General features: G+C 38.1%; 1 protein-coding gene across 1 annotated transcript; it reads right to left on the bottom strand.

Annotated features, from left to right (window-relative positions):
- Nucleotides 1-8,251: 8,251 nt before the first annotated feature.
- On the bottom strand, nt 8,252-11,971 carry sox1b (SRY-box transcription factor 1b). Its single transcript, XM_038308002.1, has one exon. It carries the CDS (start codon nt 11,651-11,653, stop codon nt 10,604-10,606), a length of 1,050 nt encoding a protein of 349 aa, XP_038163930.1. The 5' UTR covers nt 11,654-11,971; the 3' UTR covers nt 8,252-10,603.
- Between the last annotated feature and the right edge of the window lie 6,908 nt (nt 11,972-18,879).

The raw sequence follows: 18,879 nt of genomic DNA, 5'->3' as shown, positions 1-18,879 counted from the left end.
TTAAAGATGTGTTGATATCCCTTAAATGTTTCCATATTTTGTTACATCGTAACTACAAAATTCAATGTATCTTTTGTTATAAATCGGAAAGGAATTGATTAATACTTTTTCAAATATATATATATTTTATTCCCTTACGGCTCATCTTTAAGGATTCCCTTAAATTGTGTTTGTCATCATCTCAATAACTCTTCAATAACTCAATAACGCCTTCAATTTTTCAAGTGTTGAGGATCTGTTTAAGTTTCTATTTACTGCTAGTTTTTCATTTCGCTATAGAGTCATGTTTTAGGTTTGTCATATATGAACAGAGCAGCACCTTGTGACAAACTCTAAAGAAGACTTTTTAATACTAGTTTGTACACACATTTCTACCTGCAGCTTTGATTATATTGGACAGATTTCTGGAGAGTATTTTAAGAGTTGTCCCGTTGAGAGATTTCCCACCTGGATTGTGGGTGTTTGAAGCTCCTGCAGAGTTACCACTGGTCTCTTGGCTCCTTCTTTGATAATTTCTCGCCTCTTTCAAATTGCCATTTTGGGTTGACACCCATGCCCTAATAGGTTTGTAGTTCTACTCAATGCTTTTAATTTGTAACCCAGCTTTATACTTCTCCCATACCTTTACTGCCAACCTTACTAATGTGCTTAGAGTTTTTTGTAAGTCACATAAAAGTAGTCTCTTTTTAGGTTATTACTGAAGGAAGTTATTTATCCTAGATTCAATTAGGGGGAAGCTGTGTAAAGATGGCAGAATGTAAATGTTTACAACTTTTTTTTTTTTTTTATCTTTGATACTTACTGTAGAAAGATCTTGAAAACCAGGGGCTTCTAGTCATTCCCCAAATACTTCAAGCTTTTTGTTATTTTATAGCATGAAATTAAAATAAAACTTATGAATGATCTGGTAGCAGTATGACAAAATGTAATCCTTTTATAATAAGTATAAAAGCAATTCTCTTAATTGTTTTTTTTTTTAATGTTCTGTTTTAAATTCCACTGGAAGTTTAAAAGTATCATGCTTTGACTTGTAGGTCTTTCAAGTCTGAATATGTGAAAAATTTGCTGCTTAAAAACCCCTTGTCAACCTTATTGCTAATGAATGGCACTAATTGACCCATGTTTTTGGCCACTATTCTGGTAGGAGATTAGAAAGATGTGAACCGGATCTCACCTGCAATCTTCAAATGACAGAGCCCCCTCTGTAGAGGTGAAAGGAAGAGAGCGGTTCATTGGCCTCTGGGCTGGCAGGAGATTTTAACTGCAGTGATTACCTTAGCCTGAGCTACAGTTGTAATCATGTTAGTGTTTCCCGCTCTCTTCTGTTCCTTCCTCCTCTCTCACCTGTTTTTTTTTTTCCTTTTCTTCTCTAGAGTGCCCTATCCCTCTGGGAAAAGTACCATGGTGTTTAGGTAATTGTCTTGACAAGACTTCACTTTTGCCCCCGCATCTATAATTGATTTAAAGGTAGAAATTGTGAAGCTTTTCTTGCTCTCAGTTGACCTGTGCAAAGTCTTCTCACCACCACATTGGCATGTTAGAAAAAAACTTAGGTCTAATTTTCTTTTTATGTCACACACTATAGGTTTTAAATTAAGATTTTCATTTGTCTTACTTCTTTATAAATGTTTTCAGAAGAAGATGCAAAGCAGTAAAGTCTCAGGAAGTCTAACCCTTGTGCATTTCAGCACCTGGACAGCTCCACTTCCCCTCTAGCCTCAAATGAAAACCCCAGATTTAAAAAATGAAATTAGGAGTCTTTTTTATCTGCTTGTTGTTATTTAAAAAAATCTTTGTAATTTGTATTTGTTTGTATAATTTTTATGACAGTCCAGTTTAAGCATTTGGACATTTATTTTATGCTAAATCAGTTTTGGGCATCTTAACAGCTACAAATAACCAGTTTGTCTCGTTGTTTTTCTTGGTGATTCTTGAGTGCAGAATGTGGTCATTTTGTAACCACATTCACAATGAAGTTAAACTTATATTGATAAGATCAAAGCATTTATGAAAAAGTAAAGCCATAATGAAAATAGACAGATACAATTTTCAGACCTGATCTATCAGTTTCAGCGTTTCACACGGTTGGTTCCAGAGCTGGGGAGCATCAGATCCTGCCTCCATTTTAGTAATGGTTATGCTGAATAAGAAGGAGTCTGATGAGCTGAGGTGTGTTTTTCACCTCTCCTGAAACTCTAAAACATATTTGGCTAAAGACCATTTCGTAATTCAAAAATATTTTATATTCTTTTACAAACACTCGAGATAATGTGTTTAAAAACAAAGTGAAATATAAAAGTATACCGTTATCCGTTTTGAAAGAGTTGTAATTTCTGCCCAATTTGGTACAAAATGGTTAATCTTATGATGATTGTGACTAATTGGTTTCTTCTGTCCAGTGGTGAATTCAGACATTTTCACAGGGGTAGGGTGATGGAGGTCGTGTGCATGTGGGGGGAGTGGGGTGGGGTAAGATTTGTATACCAATCTTATGCTGGTTTACCAAAATCAAAAACAATGACTGACTCAAAAAGTAACGCGATTTACTGTATTCTATAAAAGGAATTGGGGGGGAAAAACAAATTCAACATTTTTTTTTTTTTGCACAAATTTATATTTCAGACAGGGGAAATAAAACGCAAAATGCATTTATATTACGGTAACATGCATTCAGTGGCTTTATATTGTGATAAAAATCAAAATAAAGGCTCTGTTTGAGATAATCAATTATTTTATTTATAATAAAAAGTTAAGAACACGAACATCCATGCATAATTTATAGACAGATTAGTGATCAATTTTACTCAAAGTATAAACTAACATTAAAACAGGGGAAACTGTCATTACTGCGTTCACTGTTGGGTGGAAAAAAGTTTTGTTTGTTAATGTGTGGTTAACCAGCAAGTTGTCAACCAACAGGTAGAAAAACAGAGGGCACTGGGGGCCCATGTAACTCAAGTCAGGCTGTGGCCCCCTCTTAGCATCCCCAGGACTAAAACCAATGGAATCAATTGCAAATTCTGACCTTTCGCTGAAATTATTTCTTCCACTGTGTAAATCTAGTTGACTAAGGTATTGATACTAAAATGAAGTGCCCCAAGAATATATGCTTGAGTAGCCAGACATGAGGCAGAAAACCTAGAGAATATGTTGATCTTGATTCACTGCGGAAGGTACTTTAAAATACTTGTGTGTTTACCTTGCCGACTGCGGGTTTCATATGTTATTCTCTGGATGAAACTCTCCATGCTGGCGGTCTTTATTCTATCAGGAGCTGCTGGGGGGAAGGGGGACAAGCCAGGTGCATGTTTATCATTGCAGCTCTGATGGAAGAAAATTAGTTTGCATCTACTTTGATGCAATTGAATATCTTTGAATAATTGACTTTTAATCCCGATTGGAAAAAACAAAAATGTATGTTAACCCTAACTTTAAATCCATGATGTGTACTTTAGAGTCTCATTAGAAAATTCATATTCTGGATATTAAAATTTCTGCATATTAGTTATATATTTATACTCCTGAAGGATATATGTTAATATACATGTATATACATATATTTTTCAATTTTGTAGTAATATAATAATATGAAAGATAAGACACAAACCTTAAAACAGAGGAACAGTGTGTCTCTATATATAAAACTGAAATGATGCTGCTGTATATAAAAGCATGTCCTTTATTTTCTTTTAGATCAGGAGGAGGAAAATTTATGAAAGCACCAAATGTGATTGCTCAAAGAATACCAAAATTAGTCTGATTATTGCAATATATCTGAAGGTAAGAAAACCTGTAGTAGTTTCTAAACGTTTATTTTACTTGAAGCTAAACAGCAAACTTTAAGGTCTTAAAGTGCAATGACCCTTTAACTCCTGCACATTTCTAAAAACATTTCTGTATTTTATGATTTAATTTGTTGGAACCAAAAAATGAGCAACAGAGAGTAGTGCATAACTATGAAGAGGAAGGAATGTAGCTCCTAGTTTTTAGCATTTTTACAAACAAAATGTTGGGTTATTGCTTGTACCATTTTTTTTTTCAATTCAGATACTTTTAAAATAGCCTGTCACTATTATATTATGTGAAAGAATTTGTTGTTTTTTCAATTAATTAGATAAAAAATTATGTTTTGGCTTAAATGAAACAATGTGGGATGGAACAATTAACATCCTGAACACACCATCTGTTCCATTAAAACACGGTGGCAGCATCATACTGTGGGGAGTCCTTTCCACAGGGACTTGGAGGCTGATCAAAGTTCATTGGAAGATGGAAACCTAAAAAAACTCTTGGATCTACCAAAGATGTAATGGTCAGTAGTTGTTGGTATAGTTAAAATGACAAAGTCAAAGTCCAGATAGAAATTCAGTGACTTATTTGTGGCAAGACTTTTACACTGACAACAGAAATGCAAGCAATCCTGATTGAAATGAATTTGATGGTTAAGTTGATGTAGCTTTTCTTTAGTTATATTCCTAACATCATAACACTAATCAGAGACATCATTTTATGTCTCGTTTAGCTTTATTAACTGTATTAAAATGTCTGATTCTTCTCTCTCTAGATGGTTTTAGATATGAGCAAAGTCTGATAGCTCAGCAGAGAAAATGAGGCAGACTTTTAGCCAGCAGCTAGAGGCTGATGGAGAGCAGCGAAGCTCCCTCAGCACCAATAGGTCTGCTTTTAGAAAGGGAAGGGGGAGGAGAGGGGAGGAGGGGGACTCTCGGATTAAGAGGCTGAAAAATGGTTAAAACGTGTCAACGTGTAATTGCATGATAAGGCCCCCTCACGAGGAATCTGTTGGCCCCGTTACTATTTTCTATGGCGCCCTGGCTAATCTCCTCTCGCCACATTCAGTCTTGTGCAATCGGTCCCCCGTAATCTCCCCTGACAGGACCGGGTCCAACGACAGAGGTGAGGATTTTTATAGGAGAAGAGGCAGGGAAGTATGCGGAGGCGTGATAAACTGACGCCGATTATCCACGTTCAGGACATCAGGAGCACACGGGCTGGTGGCGTGGGGGGTGTGCAGGGTTATGGAGAGAGAAGTGCCAGAGCGGCGGTGTCCAAACATGTGCCAAGCAGAACATGAGGAGAGTATAGAACCCTGGCTGTGTTGGGTTCAGCATCACTTATGCTGGAAGCAGCTGGAATATTCCTCACAGAGAACAGATTAGGACTTCTACTAAAACATGGGCATGTTTCATCTCAGCTGAGTTTCAGTGAGGCCAAATGTGATCATGTAATCGTCAAATTAAGACAGAATAATAACAGCGTCATAGAGTATCCTGCAAACTTACTCAGAACCTTCTTACCTTTAACACATTTTCTACTGTTATGATCACAAACTTTCATGTATTTTGATATTTTTTTTATGCAAAACAAAGTAGAAGAAAACAAAATTATGAACTGTGTTGTTTAGTTGTATTCAGCCCCTTTACGCTCATACCCCCATATTAAACCTTTAAACTTTAAACATGTGAAACTTTAACTGTCTGAGATGTAATGTCTGAATTAATCCATGTTTTCTGAAGTCCTCAGAGGTTTTTTTCAGGACATTAGTGAACAAATGTAATCAAGAAGAGCAGGGAGCAAAGCAGAGAGGTTCTGGAAAAGTTTTAAGGAGGCCAATGGTAACTAGGGAGGAATTGCAAAGATCCAGAGTCTACATCTGGTCTTACAAAAAGATATTGATCAAAGGAAAGTCAAAAGAAATCCAGTATAGAGTCTGCCACATTTAGTTAGCCAACATTTAGACAGCTTTTTGTGGTGGAAAACTGTCACCCTGAATGCTCAATCACTAATAAGAAGTATGATTGGAGCAGCAATATGCTTTCTTTAGCCGTGTTTGTTAGATGGATGTAGCTAAATACATGACCCTGATTAGAGACTAGGTCAAGGTTCCCCAGCAGGACAAGGACCCTATAGGTACAACTAGATCTATCATTTGTTTTAGTCCAGATCTAATCTGGAAACTTGCATTTAGATGGTCAAATCTGACCGAACCTGAGCCACACTGAGGGGAGGAGTGTCACACTCCTGATGTTCACATCTGGAACAGGCCTGCCCAAGCAGACCTTCAGCTGGACCTGTAAAATAGAATCGATAAACTATGAATCAATTGGAAATCCACTGGATCCGTTGGACTGAATACAACTGGACACCTCAAATTTTATACTTAAAAATGTTTAAAAGAGCAGAGTTTTTCTCCTTCCACTTTATGGTTATGCACAACTTTGAGTTTGAAATATGTGAGAGGTTTTTTTGTAATGTTACAATATGTAAAAAGGTTCAAATGCGTGGCAACTTCACAGGGGTTTTATGGAGATAATGTCTTATTGTAACTTACTTTCCTTGAGACAAGATAATATTTTAATAATCAGAATAAAATACGTGTAATCAAGCAGTCCAATCAGCACCATGTTCATTTTCTGTAGCGGTCATTTAATGGCCAACTGAAAATATTTTTCTTCCTCTTTGGAAAAATAGTGTATCTTGTGAAATTGTTGAATATTTCTAAGGATAGTCGAGTCAAAAAAAGAATGTAAAAAATATATTGACTCTGAAAATTCCCGTTTTCAACTTCAGAATGAGATGAAGCACTTACTTTAGGTATGAGGTACTGTCTCTGCACCATAAAAGCAAACCTCATTAATGCTCATTGAACAAGCTTTATTTTACACTTTAAATTATATATCAAATATTTAATATTTCATTTTGAAATTTCATAGAGAGAGAAACTAATACAGATTAGTGAAGAATGTTTGCTGTGGAATATCTAACGTAAGAATTAAATCCTGTTTGTAATTTAGAGTTTTTTTTTTCTTTAAGTGTTTAAATGTTTGGGTAAAATTTGCAGCAGATGAGAAATAAATAAATAATTCATTCTGATTGAGGGAAACATAAAATGCTAAAGAAAGCCCAAACTGAATATACTGTAGCAAGGCTCCATTCTATGACAGATGACTCTTTAATCCTATCAGATATTTGGAAAAAAGTTATTAATTAAGGATTGAAATTGATCGGATTGAGGATTGAAATTGAAATCAAATGGTACTAAATTATAAACACTTTCTATAATTGTTCTATATGTGCTATTATATAGCCAGGGATTCAAATGAAAAGCAGTGCGAAGAATATTCAGCTCGGCAGAATTTTTTTTTTTTAAGTAGAAAGAAAAAAATAATAATTTCAATGCTGGAATGGTTTCCCCTTATTGTTTTATTTTGTACCAGTTGTCTAGCATCCACTATTCTGAGACAGTCTGAGCTTATATCCTTTTTATAAACCATGTTAGGAGTAACACTGCAAACGTTTATCTTTGACTTTTCTGGTCTTGAAGGCTTTTAATACCAGGAAGGACCATATTTTGCTTTATTCACATAAACTGCTCTGAGGTTACTTTTGTTTTGGAAATTTTTCTGGATATAGGTGCATCTAAATCATTGTGCCATAAATCTTTTTTTTTTTTTTCGCTTTTTCAATTAAGAGTAAAGCTCAAGTATGATGTAAATTCATTTTATTAAGCATTTATTTCAGTCCATTTCAATCCAAATTTCCTGTTTTAGGAATTTAAAATATATTTTATGCACAGAAATTTAGTTTTCTAGCATTTACACTTTTTACATTTAGTTTTCTAGCATTTACACTTTTTACAAAGACTTTAAGTCACAAAAGATTTTTGCTAAAGAAAGCGGCTGCTCTTTCCTGTGTCCAGCCATATTAATGGAAAGTTTGGTGGAAGAAAGAATATGGTAATGTGTACAAATCCACACCCAGACATAACTAGACTGATCACTGGCCATCTAAACTGGACGAGGGAGAAAAATGACTGGCAGTTGCTGAGTGTTTCAATGTCCTCTTATATATATATATATATATATATATATATATATATATATATATATATATATATATATATATATATATATAAACCTACAGTTTGCATTTAGAAATGAAGATCTCCAAGTCAGGAGAAAATAGGAGAGGTACAGAAACCAAGCTGCATGAAGTCCAGTAAAAATGTCTATACAGTCAAAGGTCATTTCGGGCTTAATTTTGTGTTTTTCGGGTGTTTTTTATCAGGTCCAAAGCAGAAATCGACTAATGCAGGTTTTTGAAGGCTGACCGGCTGTTTTGACATCATACTAACCGATCCCCAATGTTGTTTTTAAGAGCAAGGTTGCTTTCTCTTCCATTTAAAAGATGGAACTAAAAAAAAAAAAGAAAACAAAAGTTCCACAAGTCTCAATTACATCCAAACAAACCATTTATTAACAAATCAAAGAAAACATTGACAGTGGATAGCAAATGCAGGGAGCAGCCATGCATGCTTACAGGATCTCAGAGCATGGCTACTGAATGCACTAATGAATCAGCGAACGCATGAACAATATGTTCATGTCGTTAAATTAAATCAGTGAATGATTAAAAATTTTTTTTTTTCTTTTTAGATGCACCTGTGTGTAAAATATAAAATTGAGCTGAAGTTAGTGAGACAGATCGTTGGGATTGCAAGGAAAAATCACTGTTATTTTTAGCCATACTTCTCTCATTATTAGAGGTGACTGCTCCTGATGCATGAAGATGGATTATCCCACTTTTAGCAAGCCTCCTGCTGTCTTTTATGGACCCACACAGTGTGAATATCCAACATTAGCCTTCAATAGTTTAAAGAATTAATGAAATATCTTCAGTTCTACTTTAGAGGAAATCCCTGCACACATCTTTACTGGATTTTCAGTTTCCCTGCCCTCTTGTTTTCAGGTTCAGATCAGAGTGGGAATTACGCTGATAGAACCAGAGGTGTTGCTTGCTGTGCTTTTTGTCAGCTGTGACCCTGCGGTTGCCCCGGCTTACACCACGACTAATCCCCATTCACCCTGAACACAAAAAACCCCTCCTCCCTTTGCCTTCTCCCTTCATTCATGCCCCTCTCTTTGCCCCCGGGGGCCTCCGCTGATTCAGCCATCAATTTTAAAGAAGGAAATCATTTAACAGCCGTGGCAATTAGACACACAGTTGCAAACGCTAGAATTTGGAGGTGAGCAGGTTGGGAAATTTAAGGAACTCAGGTGGAAAGAAGTTTGAGGCGAAACAAACTTTAGAACACCTGGGGGAAAAAAATGTGCAGCAATCGCCAGATGCTGGTGTCAGATTGGGTTTTTCTTGAGGTGTGGATTGCAGAGGTCACTGTCCTGCAGGTAGGTAGCAAAGGAGAAAACATGCTCTGCTTTGCCTAAAGGACCATTTTAACAAGTGAGTTCAAGCATCCTTACAATGATGCATATGATGAGTACATCTGGTCATTGTTGGAGTAAATGAAAAATATTAATAATACAAGATTTAATCTGATCAGAAATTTTTCTCTCAAATTAAATTGATTCTAAAAAAGGGTATCCGTATATAAAAAGCATTTTGGCTGAAATAAAAAAGCAAAATAAATGCATTGTATTGGTGCGCTTTCTTTGCAAAATAAGTAGTTATTTGTAGGGTTTTCTAAACCTTCCATAAAAAACTGAATCACATGTATTCATCTTCTGGAATGTTGCTTTAAATAAGTTATTATGCTACAAAATACATTTGAAACTGGAGACAGGAAATATAATACAGACACAGTATTTCTATAGGCCTTATTAAAACCTTTAGTTATTTTTTTTCTGAATTATTAAATGGTTATTAAAAGCATGAGCCTTATAAACATTTAACCAAATTATCAAATGTTTTACTTTATTTAAAAATACTGCTTTTAAAACCTTAATTATTTTTACCCCTGCCGCGCAAATATATATTTATTGATTTTAATTGGAATAGATCCGGCTTCAGATAAATTGGTATCACGTTTAAAATATTTAATATATAACAGGAACGCAAACATCACTTTACATTTAAGGTTTCATTTTTTTTTTCTTTAACGTGAATCAAAAAATAATAACACAAAATGTAGCGTTTCTCCAAGAGACAAACAAACTCTTGGACAATTTATTAAACTCAGCGCTGCTCCGTCTTCAGCTGCAAAATGTAGATCAGCATTTTTCTGTAAATTGTGTGTACAGTTGCATAAAAGCGCTTTCACTAGGCCTATTTATTCACAATTTACAAGATTTTACAACAACAGGGACAAATTCAAATTACACTGATTCACATGTTTACAAGCATCAAAAGTGGAAATCATTTTAAACTGCAGCCTGAAACTTTTTTTCACCCCTTCTTCCTCCACACCGCTCTGCATTTATCAAACGCTTCCCTCATTAAAACATCCTGAAATGTCGGAGAATAAAATTAGGTGTAAATTGCGCCAGCATGTAGGGATTATAATTTAAATCGTGTCAAAGGTTGGCATCTTCTCCAGAGAGCGACAGGGAATCTGAGGCGCTTTCTTTAAACCAGGACAGATAAAAAAAAGATCAGTTGTAGATTTAAAATAATGATAATAATAATAATAATAAAATAATAATAATAAAAAAGTTTTTTTTTTTTTTTAAGTGATTGCATTTTCCTGGCTGGAGCCGCTTATAATTTACAGTCCATGAGCAGCTGAAGCCCGCTTGTAGGGTGGAAATATTTGGTTGTGTCTGATGTGCGCACAGTTCGCGTGGACGTTTTAAATGTGCGTGAGGGGGACCGTCCCGTTGACCGGCGCGGGGCCCCCGCTCTGGTAGTGCTGCGGGTGAAGCACATGCAGTCTGCTTTGCACGGAGTCGCCGCCCGCCGCCTCACCGGTGGGCAGGTACATGCTGATCATGTCCCGCAGGTCTCCAGTCGGGCATGGCGGCGGGGCGCGCGCCGTGGAAACCGGCGGGCTGACGCTCGGCTCCGATTTCACGAGAGAGCCCAGAGTCCCACCGATGGCCCCGGACACAGGGGAGACCCCGGAGCTCTGGTGCTGGTGAGTGTAGCCGGTGATGCCGCCGTATCCCGGCGGAGAGGCGCTCATGTAGCTCTGAGAGTTTGAGATGGGACTGTAAGACAAAGCGCTCATGTCATACCTGTGCACGGGCTGCGGGTTGTGCGGGTGGTGATGCGGGTGGTGGTGATGCGGGTGGTGCGGGTGAGCTCCGCTCCCCGGGTGCTGGGTGTAAGCCAGCTGCGCCTCCTGCATCATGGCGTGAGCCGCCGCCGCCGCTGCCGCCACCTGACCCGAGTATGTCCCGTTCGCCCATCCGTTCACATGCGACGCGTAGCCCGCACCGGCCCCCACGTGGCCCGCGCCGGGGCTCTCCAGTCGCTGCCCACCGCCCATCCCCACACCCGATGACCCGAGGAGTCCGCCGGCAAGCGAGTACTTGTCCTTCTTGAGTAGCGTCTTGGTCTTCCTCCGCGGGCGGTACTTGTAGTCCGGGTGTTCCTTCATGTGCATGGCCCGGAGCCGCTTGGCCTCATCAATAAAAGGTCTCTTCTCCGCCTCGGTCATCACCTTCCACTCCGCTCCCAGCCGCTTGCTGATCTCAGAGTTGTGCATCTTAGGGTTTTCCTGTGCCATTTTCCTCCTCTGGCCCCTGGACCACACCATGAAGGCATTCATGGGTCTCTTGATCCTCTCCTGGGGGACCTTTCCTGCGCCTCCCCCTCCCGCATGTCCCCCCGGGTTGGATGGGTTTGTCTGGGGCACCACGGGGGAATGCAAGTCCGTCTCCATCATGATGCTGTACATTCACCTCGTCTTTGTGGGACAGAGTCAAACAAGCAGAAACATTCAGCCTCCAAAGAACCAAGGGAACCGAGGGAAGGAGAGTCTGAAAAATCCACTCCGTTAAAAGTGCAGAGTCCTCCTCTTCCTCCTCCCTGTCATCCGCGGGCGCTGAGGGGGAATGGAAGGATTTATTTGACCGGACTTTGGCTGAAGCTGCGCCTTTACAGGGAAAAGTTACTGGAACTTGCCGGGACCGCGCGCTCTGACAGCAGCTAAATGAGCGCGAGGCGGCCAATGGAGAGGCGCGAGCGAGGACGTGATTTGCATGCGGGGGCTCGAGGTTCTAGTGACGTCGGAGCGCGAGACCTAAAAAAATTACTCCCTCTGTCATCGCTTTTGAGCGTGCAGCTAGAAAAAAGAAGAGAGACGACAGAAGAGCGAGTTTGGAGTCCAAAAATGAAGCGCGATCTCTCTGAACGCGTCCACGTTTTGCGATATTTCATCTTGGAAATTATAAGAAAAACTATTTTACATGAAGTTCAAAGGATGTTTATTACTGCAAAGAAGCTTGAGAAATAAAAATAAATATAGGTGAATTATTAACATGGATCAGACAAAACGATGCTTTGAAATTGGCGCTTTATTTTTCGTTTTACGCATTTGAGTACACCCGCACATTGGTGGCAATTATCCAAATTTACTCGTTTTAAAGCGAAAACTGAGGATGAACATATTTAATTTTGATTTTTTTTAAATACACCATTCTCTCTAGAGTGTCTTGTAACAGACGTGGCTTATGAGTTTATTCTTTTTTTATGTGGAATTTATTACAACATTAATTTTTTTTATTTAAAGCTTATTGAAAAAACAAAACAAAATCTTTTTAACGTGATTTGTTGAATACTCAGTTTATGTTAATAAATGTAACTATATTTCTGCAGTTCACCAACCATTTTTGTCTAAATTAGGGTTACATAGCGTCTATTCAGAGCCACAGGTGCTTTTTCTGTTGTGCCCGTTGCTAGGAAACAGGTGACTGACGCTTGAAGCACGTGCCATTCACAGCACATCTTTTGTTTGTTTCAGCGGTGCTAAAAAAAGACGGGGGGGGGGTTGCCTACAGTAATCCTATAATAAATGTTCGACATGTCGCAGCTTTTTTAATGGCCACATTTGAATCAATTAATGAGGCAGAATGGTGCTTACTGAGCCGAACCAGGAAGGCCTGCAGCAGAAGGCCCAGGATCCTGCGCTCAGAGAGATCATTTAGTCTATCATCATCTGAAAAATACCACTTTTTAAAATATCAGCTGGTTTTAATCTCTTTTATTTATTGAGTTGTAGTTTACCTCAACAGCTTCATTTTTATCATACAAGCAAGTTTTATATGGGTGGAAAATGATTGTAAATTATGAAGAAAAATTATCATACATTTGATAAAATGCTTTGTAAAAATATCTGTAACTCAATAGATTTTCTTTAAAATAGATTTATCTGCATAATGAATGCCTTTGATTCTTCTTTTGAACTAGGCAACATAAACCTTGATTTTAAATGATTAAACTTGAATTTCTTGAACCCATTCAAAAAAAATAAAAAATTAAGAATGCCAACGTAAAACAGTACTGTTGCCTATTTTTATTTCTTTTATTTTTGGTCCCACCCAGATATTTGACATGATGCAAAAAATTATTTCCAGACAAAGATGAACTGAATAAATGCATAAAACTAAGAATAAGTTTAAATGATGATATATTGGAAAAAAGATATCCTAAATAACTTGCCCCTATGGGGGGAAAAACTAATTGCACCCCAAACATTTGATTTGAAAACTGCCTGAGCCTTTAACATTGCTGTTGAGATTTTCATCACTTGTTATTTTAATTAAGCCACATTACCGTTTTGAGCATGAATAGACTTGCTCCTAAATTCCTAATCATATATAAATCCAGCCTTTGATTAGGCCTTCCCAAACCTCCTTTATTATCCATTCAGGTGTGGGTTTAACAGTGTGTTTTGCATTATTGTACTATGCATAACCCCAGAAAAACTTAAGATTAACCTCACCAACTAAAATTGTCAGATTTTCTGTATCTTTTATTTTGCACTAGAGATTATTGTGTATTGTTTCAATCAATTATACTCAGTCTCCTAGTTCCTAAAGCAGCAAAGGAACCATAAACTACATCCACAATGTTTGATAGTTTTCTCTCACAAATGTTAGTATTTTGGGTACCAGAAGCACAACTTCCACAACAGTCCACAGGCTGTTTTCCCAGAGTCTTGGGATTTGCCCATTCACAAGGAAGGAATCATGAAGGTATTTGTTCTGGGTAATTTTTTTTATTTTTTATTATTCTTTGCAACAACGTTTTCTCTGTTGGTTTTGCTAGAGTCCCAAAGGCTTTAAAAATGTCCCTAACCCGAAATAGGTTAATCAACATAAACAGCAACTTGTGGCTGGACTTTTTTTCCAGCAAATTTCATACCATCATCAAGGTCCTATCTAAGTAATTTCTTGATTGCACAGTTATGGAAGTGATCAGGCCTGGTTGGTCAGGGAAATTAAACTTAGCAATCAATAAAATGTAGGTATGTCTGCAGAAGATCCAGTGCTGCATTGTGTCATTTAATAATAATAATTGAACTTTATTGATCCTACATTGGAGAAATTAACCGCTGCATTTAACCCATCCCCTTGGGGAGCAGTGGGCTGCCAATGTAGAGCGCCCGGGGAGCGGCGTGGGGTATAGGAGGTTTCTCAGAGACCCAGAGTGGAAGTCCATGGGAGTGGGGCTCGAAGTCAGAACCTCAGGATTCCAAGTTCTATGCCCTAACCACTAGGCCACCAATCCCCACTAAAAATGCTTTTTTTTTTTTTTTTTTTTAACAGGTTTAACACTCTTTTTTTCCAAAAACATTTAAGTGAAACATTTAGATGATGGACAGCATGATAGTAAGCTCTGGTTCAGTTTTCTATTCTCCTCCTGCTCCCTTGGCTTCCCATCATGTAGCGGCTCTTTGGAGCCCTCTGGAAGCATGCCCATAAAGTGGCATCTGTCAGGTGCTGCCTGCCTCTCAGCGAGCTGGTGAACCATGTTGGCATTGCTAGACTTGCCTCTCTAGCTGCTCTATTACTGTTAAGAGGACTTCATTGTGTGATTGCTCTCCGACACGACACACACATCTGAGAGGCAGAAATCAAATCAGGAAATAGCCAGAAATATTTTACATTGACCAAATAATTATATCTTGTCTGTAACAGCACGGTGCACCATTTACTAATGTAGTATTTATTTATGTATTGATCCTGGAAGGAGAGACAGTTTGTCAAAAGGTTTATTAAATTACCTCTGGTGCTTCTGTGTTGAGGTATTTTGTAGGAGAATCAATTGACAGCTGACTAAGAGAATCAACTTCACCCAGAGTGATTGTTATTCCAGGGTTTTTTCTTTTTAGTAATACAGTCTAGAGCAGGTTGACCTTTGAGAGCTGACGGCTTTGTGTGAAACCTGAACAGAAAAGGGGGAATTGCTGCAACAGGCTTTAGCTCAGTCACCTCATATTACTGTTTTGAGTTTCTGTCACTTTTCTGCTGTCCCTACTTCCTGCAGGTGGATTTTGGCTGAAAGTGGTTTTTATTTAAGCCTGCAGGAAATATTTTTCACTAACTGCTAGTATACTGAAGTAATGAAAACATGTGTACTAGCACCACAAACGTATAAACCAAGACTAACAGAATTTTCTTCTCATTTCTAATAGTGCATTCAGACCTGAGGCGGTAGTTCACCCCTCCGCATTTCAGATGCACAGTGTTTACATCTTGGATGCATAATCAAATTTGTGCATTTCTGGTTTGTGTGTAATGATCATTTGTAAAAATGAAAATAAATAAAGACTACAGTGTATATGTACAGCTGGTGTTTCAGAGATATCAAAGATTATATTTAGGTCACCCAGAGGTCAACTATCCCCCCCATTAAGCTCCGAATTGAATCAAATTTATCTGGCCTATTTTTTCAGTGCTACTTCGTTTGTGCAGCAAAACTATTGTTTGTGCTGATGTGCTTTTTAAGATAGAATAATTTGTAAGTACGACCGATGACGTCTAGCCTCGTGAGACCTTCCTGATCTCGCGAGCTTTCAAGATTTCACTCGCTAATCAGTCTGGGGACTCTCCGTTAAAGAAAATTTGGAGCCGTTCACCAAACGAACGTCCAATCAGCGTTGGCTTTGAGGCGGGTTGAGGTGTGACGCAACGAGAAGCGCGACAGTTCAGTCTAAAGAACATGGCGGCTTCAGCCGATAAAACTAGCGTTAGCGTGGCTATCAAGCAAGTTTTATTGGAATTACAGAGTATTTCTTCACTGAAAGAAGAGCAAAACACTGCTCTGGAGGCATTTCTCAGAGGAAAAGATGTTTTTGCTCTTCTCTCGACTGGTTTCGGCAAGAGTAGCCTGGCTTGTGGTTGTGTTTTCGTCGTCGCTCTGTTAGTACGTCATATGCTTCGTTGATCTGATTGGTTTATTTGGCCCGTCTATCACCAACATAGGCCAATAAGCTAACCAGTATTTTCGCCCCTTCCCAAAATTACTTCAACGGAAGGTTTCTAGATGAATATGCGGAGCAAATCCATCTGGCGGAGTCAGGTTAGATGACGTCACCATCCCAGCAGATAATAGTGCTGCGCCAGTTTCCTGATAGTTATTGCACAACATCCCATGTACTGGAAGTGAATACGACAGTGGGCATGTCTACCTTATTTAGTGGCTGAAATGATTTTTTAATAGTTAGTAAATCATCAGCCTTCCAGACTCTCTGCTTTGGACCTACCGTTACCTTTGGCAACCCCATGTCATTTCCTGTCAAGGTCTCGCTGTCGCCATTTCACATAAAAAGCAAAGGTGAAACTTACAGGTATAGTGCAGGATTTTGATGTATAAGCGAAAAAAAGGTGTAGCCTACAACCAGTCCCTAATGGGCTCCTGAGTTGCGAATTCATAGAACAGTTACACTTGTTTCAACTTCAGCAATCAAGGCTCCATTCTCTCCATGAGGTGCTGCAACACCTCATCTCTATCTAGTAGCAGTGAACGCTCTCACTGCATTGGATTCCCTGCTGGCCGCTTCACCTCGCGGTTTGTATATGAATTCGAGTGAATCCAGGGCGTTTACCAGAGTCACCATGTGGTCTGAAGGCACCTTTAATCTGAAGCAAATTGTTTTTCCCAGCGGTAGGGAAGGAGTAAACTATCCTGATCAAAAACACCTCCCAATCTTTGACCCAGAAAAACATCTTTACTGATGGCGATGATTCAACATGAACTTGTTTCCAGCATTAAGGTATAATGAGGCTGGAAAGTGACCTGCTAAGATGACCTCCTTAGACTTGTGTTATACTTAAAGCAGGAAGGTAAACCTGTTAGTTTATCTTTGCATAACAAGTAAAAAAAATGTCTGACATTCTTTTTGACGTTTTTTGGAAGACATTCCTCAAAAGTAAGAACAAAAAGGCAGTTAACGTCACCATGAATGTAAGAACAATAATAAATGAACAACAGCATAAGGATGCTGAACCAAAAGCCAGTTTTTAAATGTGTGTGTTTCTCTAATGGGTTGGAATCTGATTTTTGGGGGGAAAAGGGGTCATTGTGTATGGAGTAAAATTCTACATGTCCAGATAATTACAAACTTGAAAACCACAGTTTGTCATCTGAATTTCACTTAAGTCCATCAACAAAAGTACATCTCTTGTTTTAAAACTTTATTTAAACAAAAAGAACAAACAAGAAAACGTGCCAATTATTTGAGTGTGCAATGTCTTTTTGCATACATAAATAAGTTCAGCCTTCACATTAGTCAAGTCCACGTTCTTGTTGATCTGGTCCACTCAGCTGTTAGTGTCTCGGGAGCAAACAGGAACACAGAGGTGATGACACGTCCGTTCTTTGCTTTCTGGAAGGATCAGTCTTCTCTCTCAATCTATATGAGTTAAATTCTGCAAGAAGCACAGCATAAAACATGGATCAATGTAATTGCATCTTTGTTTTTGTAAATTCCCAATTTTAAGCTTTTTCTAGAATGTAGCATTCTTTCAAGAACACATTTGACCCCAAAATAAAGTGAAGAAACTTAATCATTATGAAAAAAAAAAAATCAGATCAGGCAAATTATTGAAAACAATAGAATAATAGAAAACATATGGCACATCTATGGTGGCAGCATTTTTACTGACAACTCTCCCAGTGCTCTGTGGTAAAGTTGTTTAGAGATGAGGATTAATGGTGTGATGCTTTATTGGGTAAAAGTTTCCATATTTGCAGTGATCATAATTATTTAAGTCTTGGATTCACCCATCTGCCTACACAACTTTGTCATATCTGATAAATAAGAATATCTGTTCTCTTTTTTTGTCACAGTAGAAGTATTTTTTCAAAAATGGCAAGCTTTAAACATACGTTTCATTAAGTAATTCAATAATAATTTGTATTGCTCTGATGATATAGTCAAATATGAAATGTATTTAGCTGTAACCAGAGAAAAGCGAAAGCTAATTTGCATCTGTAGTCTCTCGGCAAGTCACAAAATAAATCCGTAGATACAAAAAAGCTCAAAGTTAATTTTTGATAACAAAGGCCAAATATATGTTTGAGCTTTTAATTCAATAACTCCAAAAATATTAATATGTCTTTTAGACAGTGTTTTATATTAAATCTAATAAAAATTCAGTGACTTTTAGGGTCAGATATGATTGACATACAGTGTACTTGTTAGCTTACCAGCTACTCTATTAGCTGTTTTAACATGCACATATTTAACTGCACCATCTGCAGATTCAAATGGTAAACTGCTCAGCAAAATCAAAAATTTATACAATCTTCACTACAGTAATGAAGGACCCAGCACTGATCCTTGTGGGGCCCCCATAGTGCTGAAAGGATAGCTTGACTGTTTCACAAAGCTTTACGATGAACAGTCACATGCTATACCTATAACAAAAACCAAATGTTAATTTTTGTTGTGATAGTGTTTACGTCGTCCTTTTTGTGCCTGATAAGACCTTCGGCGCCATGTGCAACTAGCAGCTGTTGTGCATTGTTGTCATCTGCCTGCAGTACCTATTTAAGCATCCATCTGATTAAATGCTTTGGCAACTTAAGCTCCATTTTCAGTGAATATTAATGTTTATATTGCATTCTGAGAGCTTCTCATCTCATTTGAAAGATCTTTTAATTTAATCACAAACA

This window comes from Cyprinodon tularosa, unplaced genomic scaffold (genome assembly GCF_016077235.1).
Source record: "Cyprinodon tularosa strain WSP-4 unplaced genomic scaffold, ASM1607723v1 ctg1, whole genome shotgun sequence".
Classification (NCBI taxonomy): Eukaryota; Metazoa; Chordata; class Actinopteri; order Cyprinodontiformes; family Cyprinodontidae; genus Cyprinodon; species Cyprinodon tularosa.
The sequence above is the reverse complement of the archived record's forward strand: the minus strand, read 5'-3'. Positions and strand labels throughout refer to the sequence as shown.

What these genes read in the sequence shown, in the direction of transcription:
- sox1b (XM_038308002.1), bottom strand. Translation starts at nt 11,653, where the DNA reads ATGTACAGCATCATGATGGAGACGGACTTGCATTCCCCCGTGGTGCCC.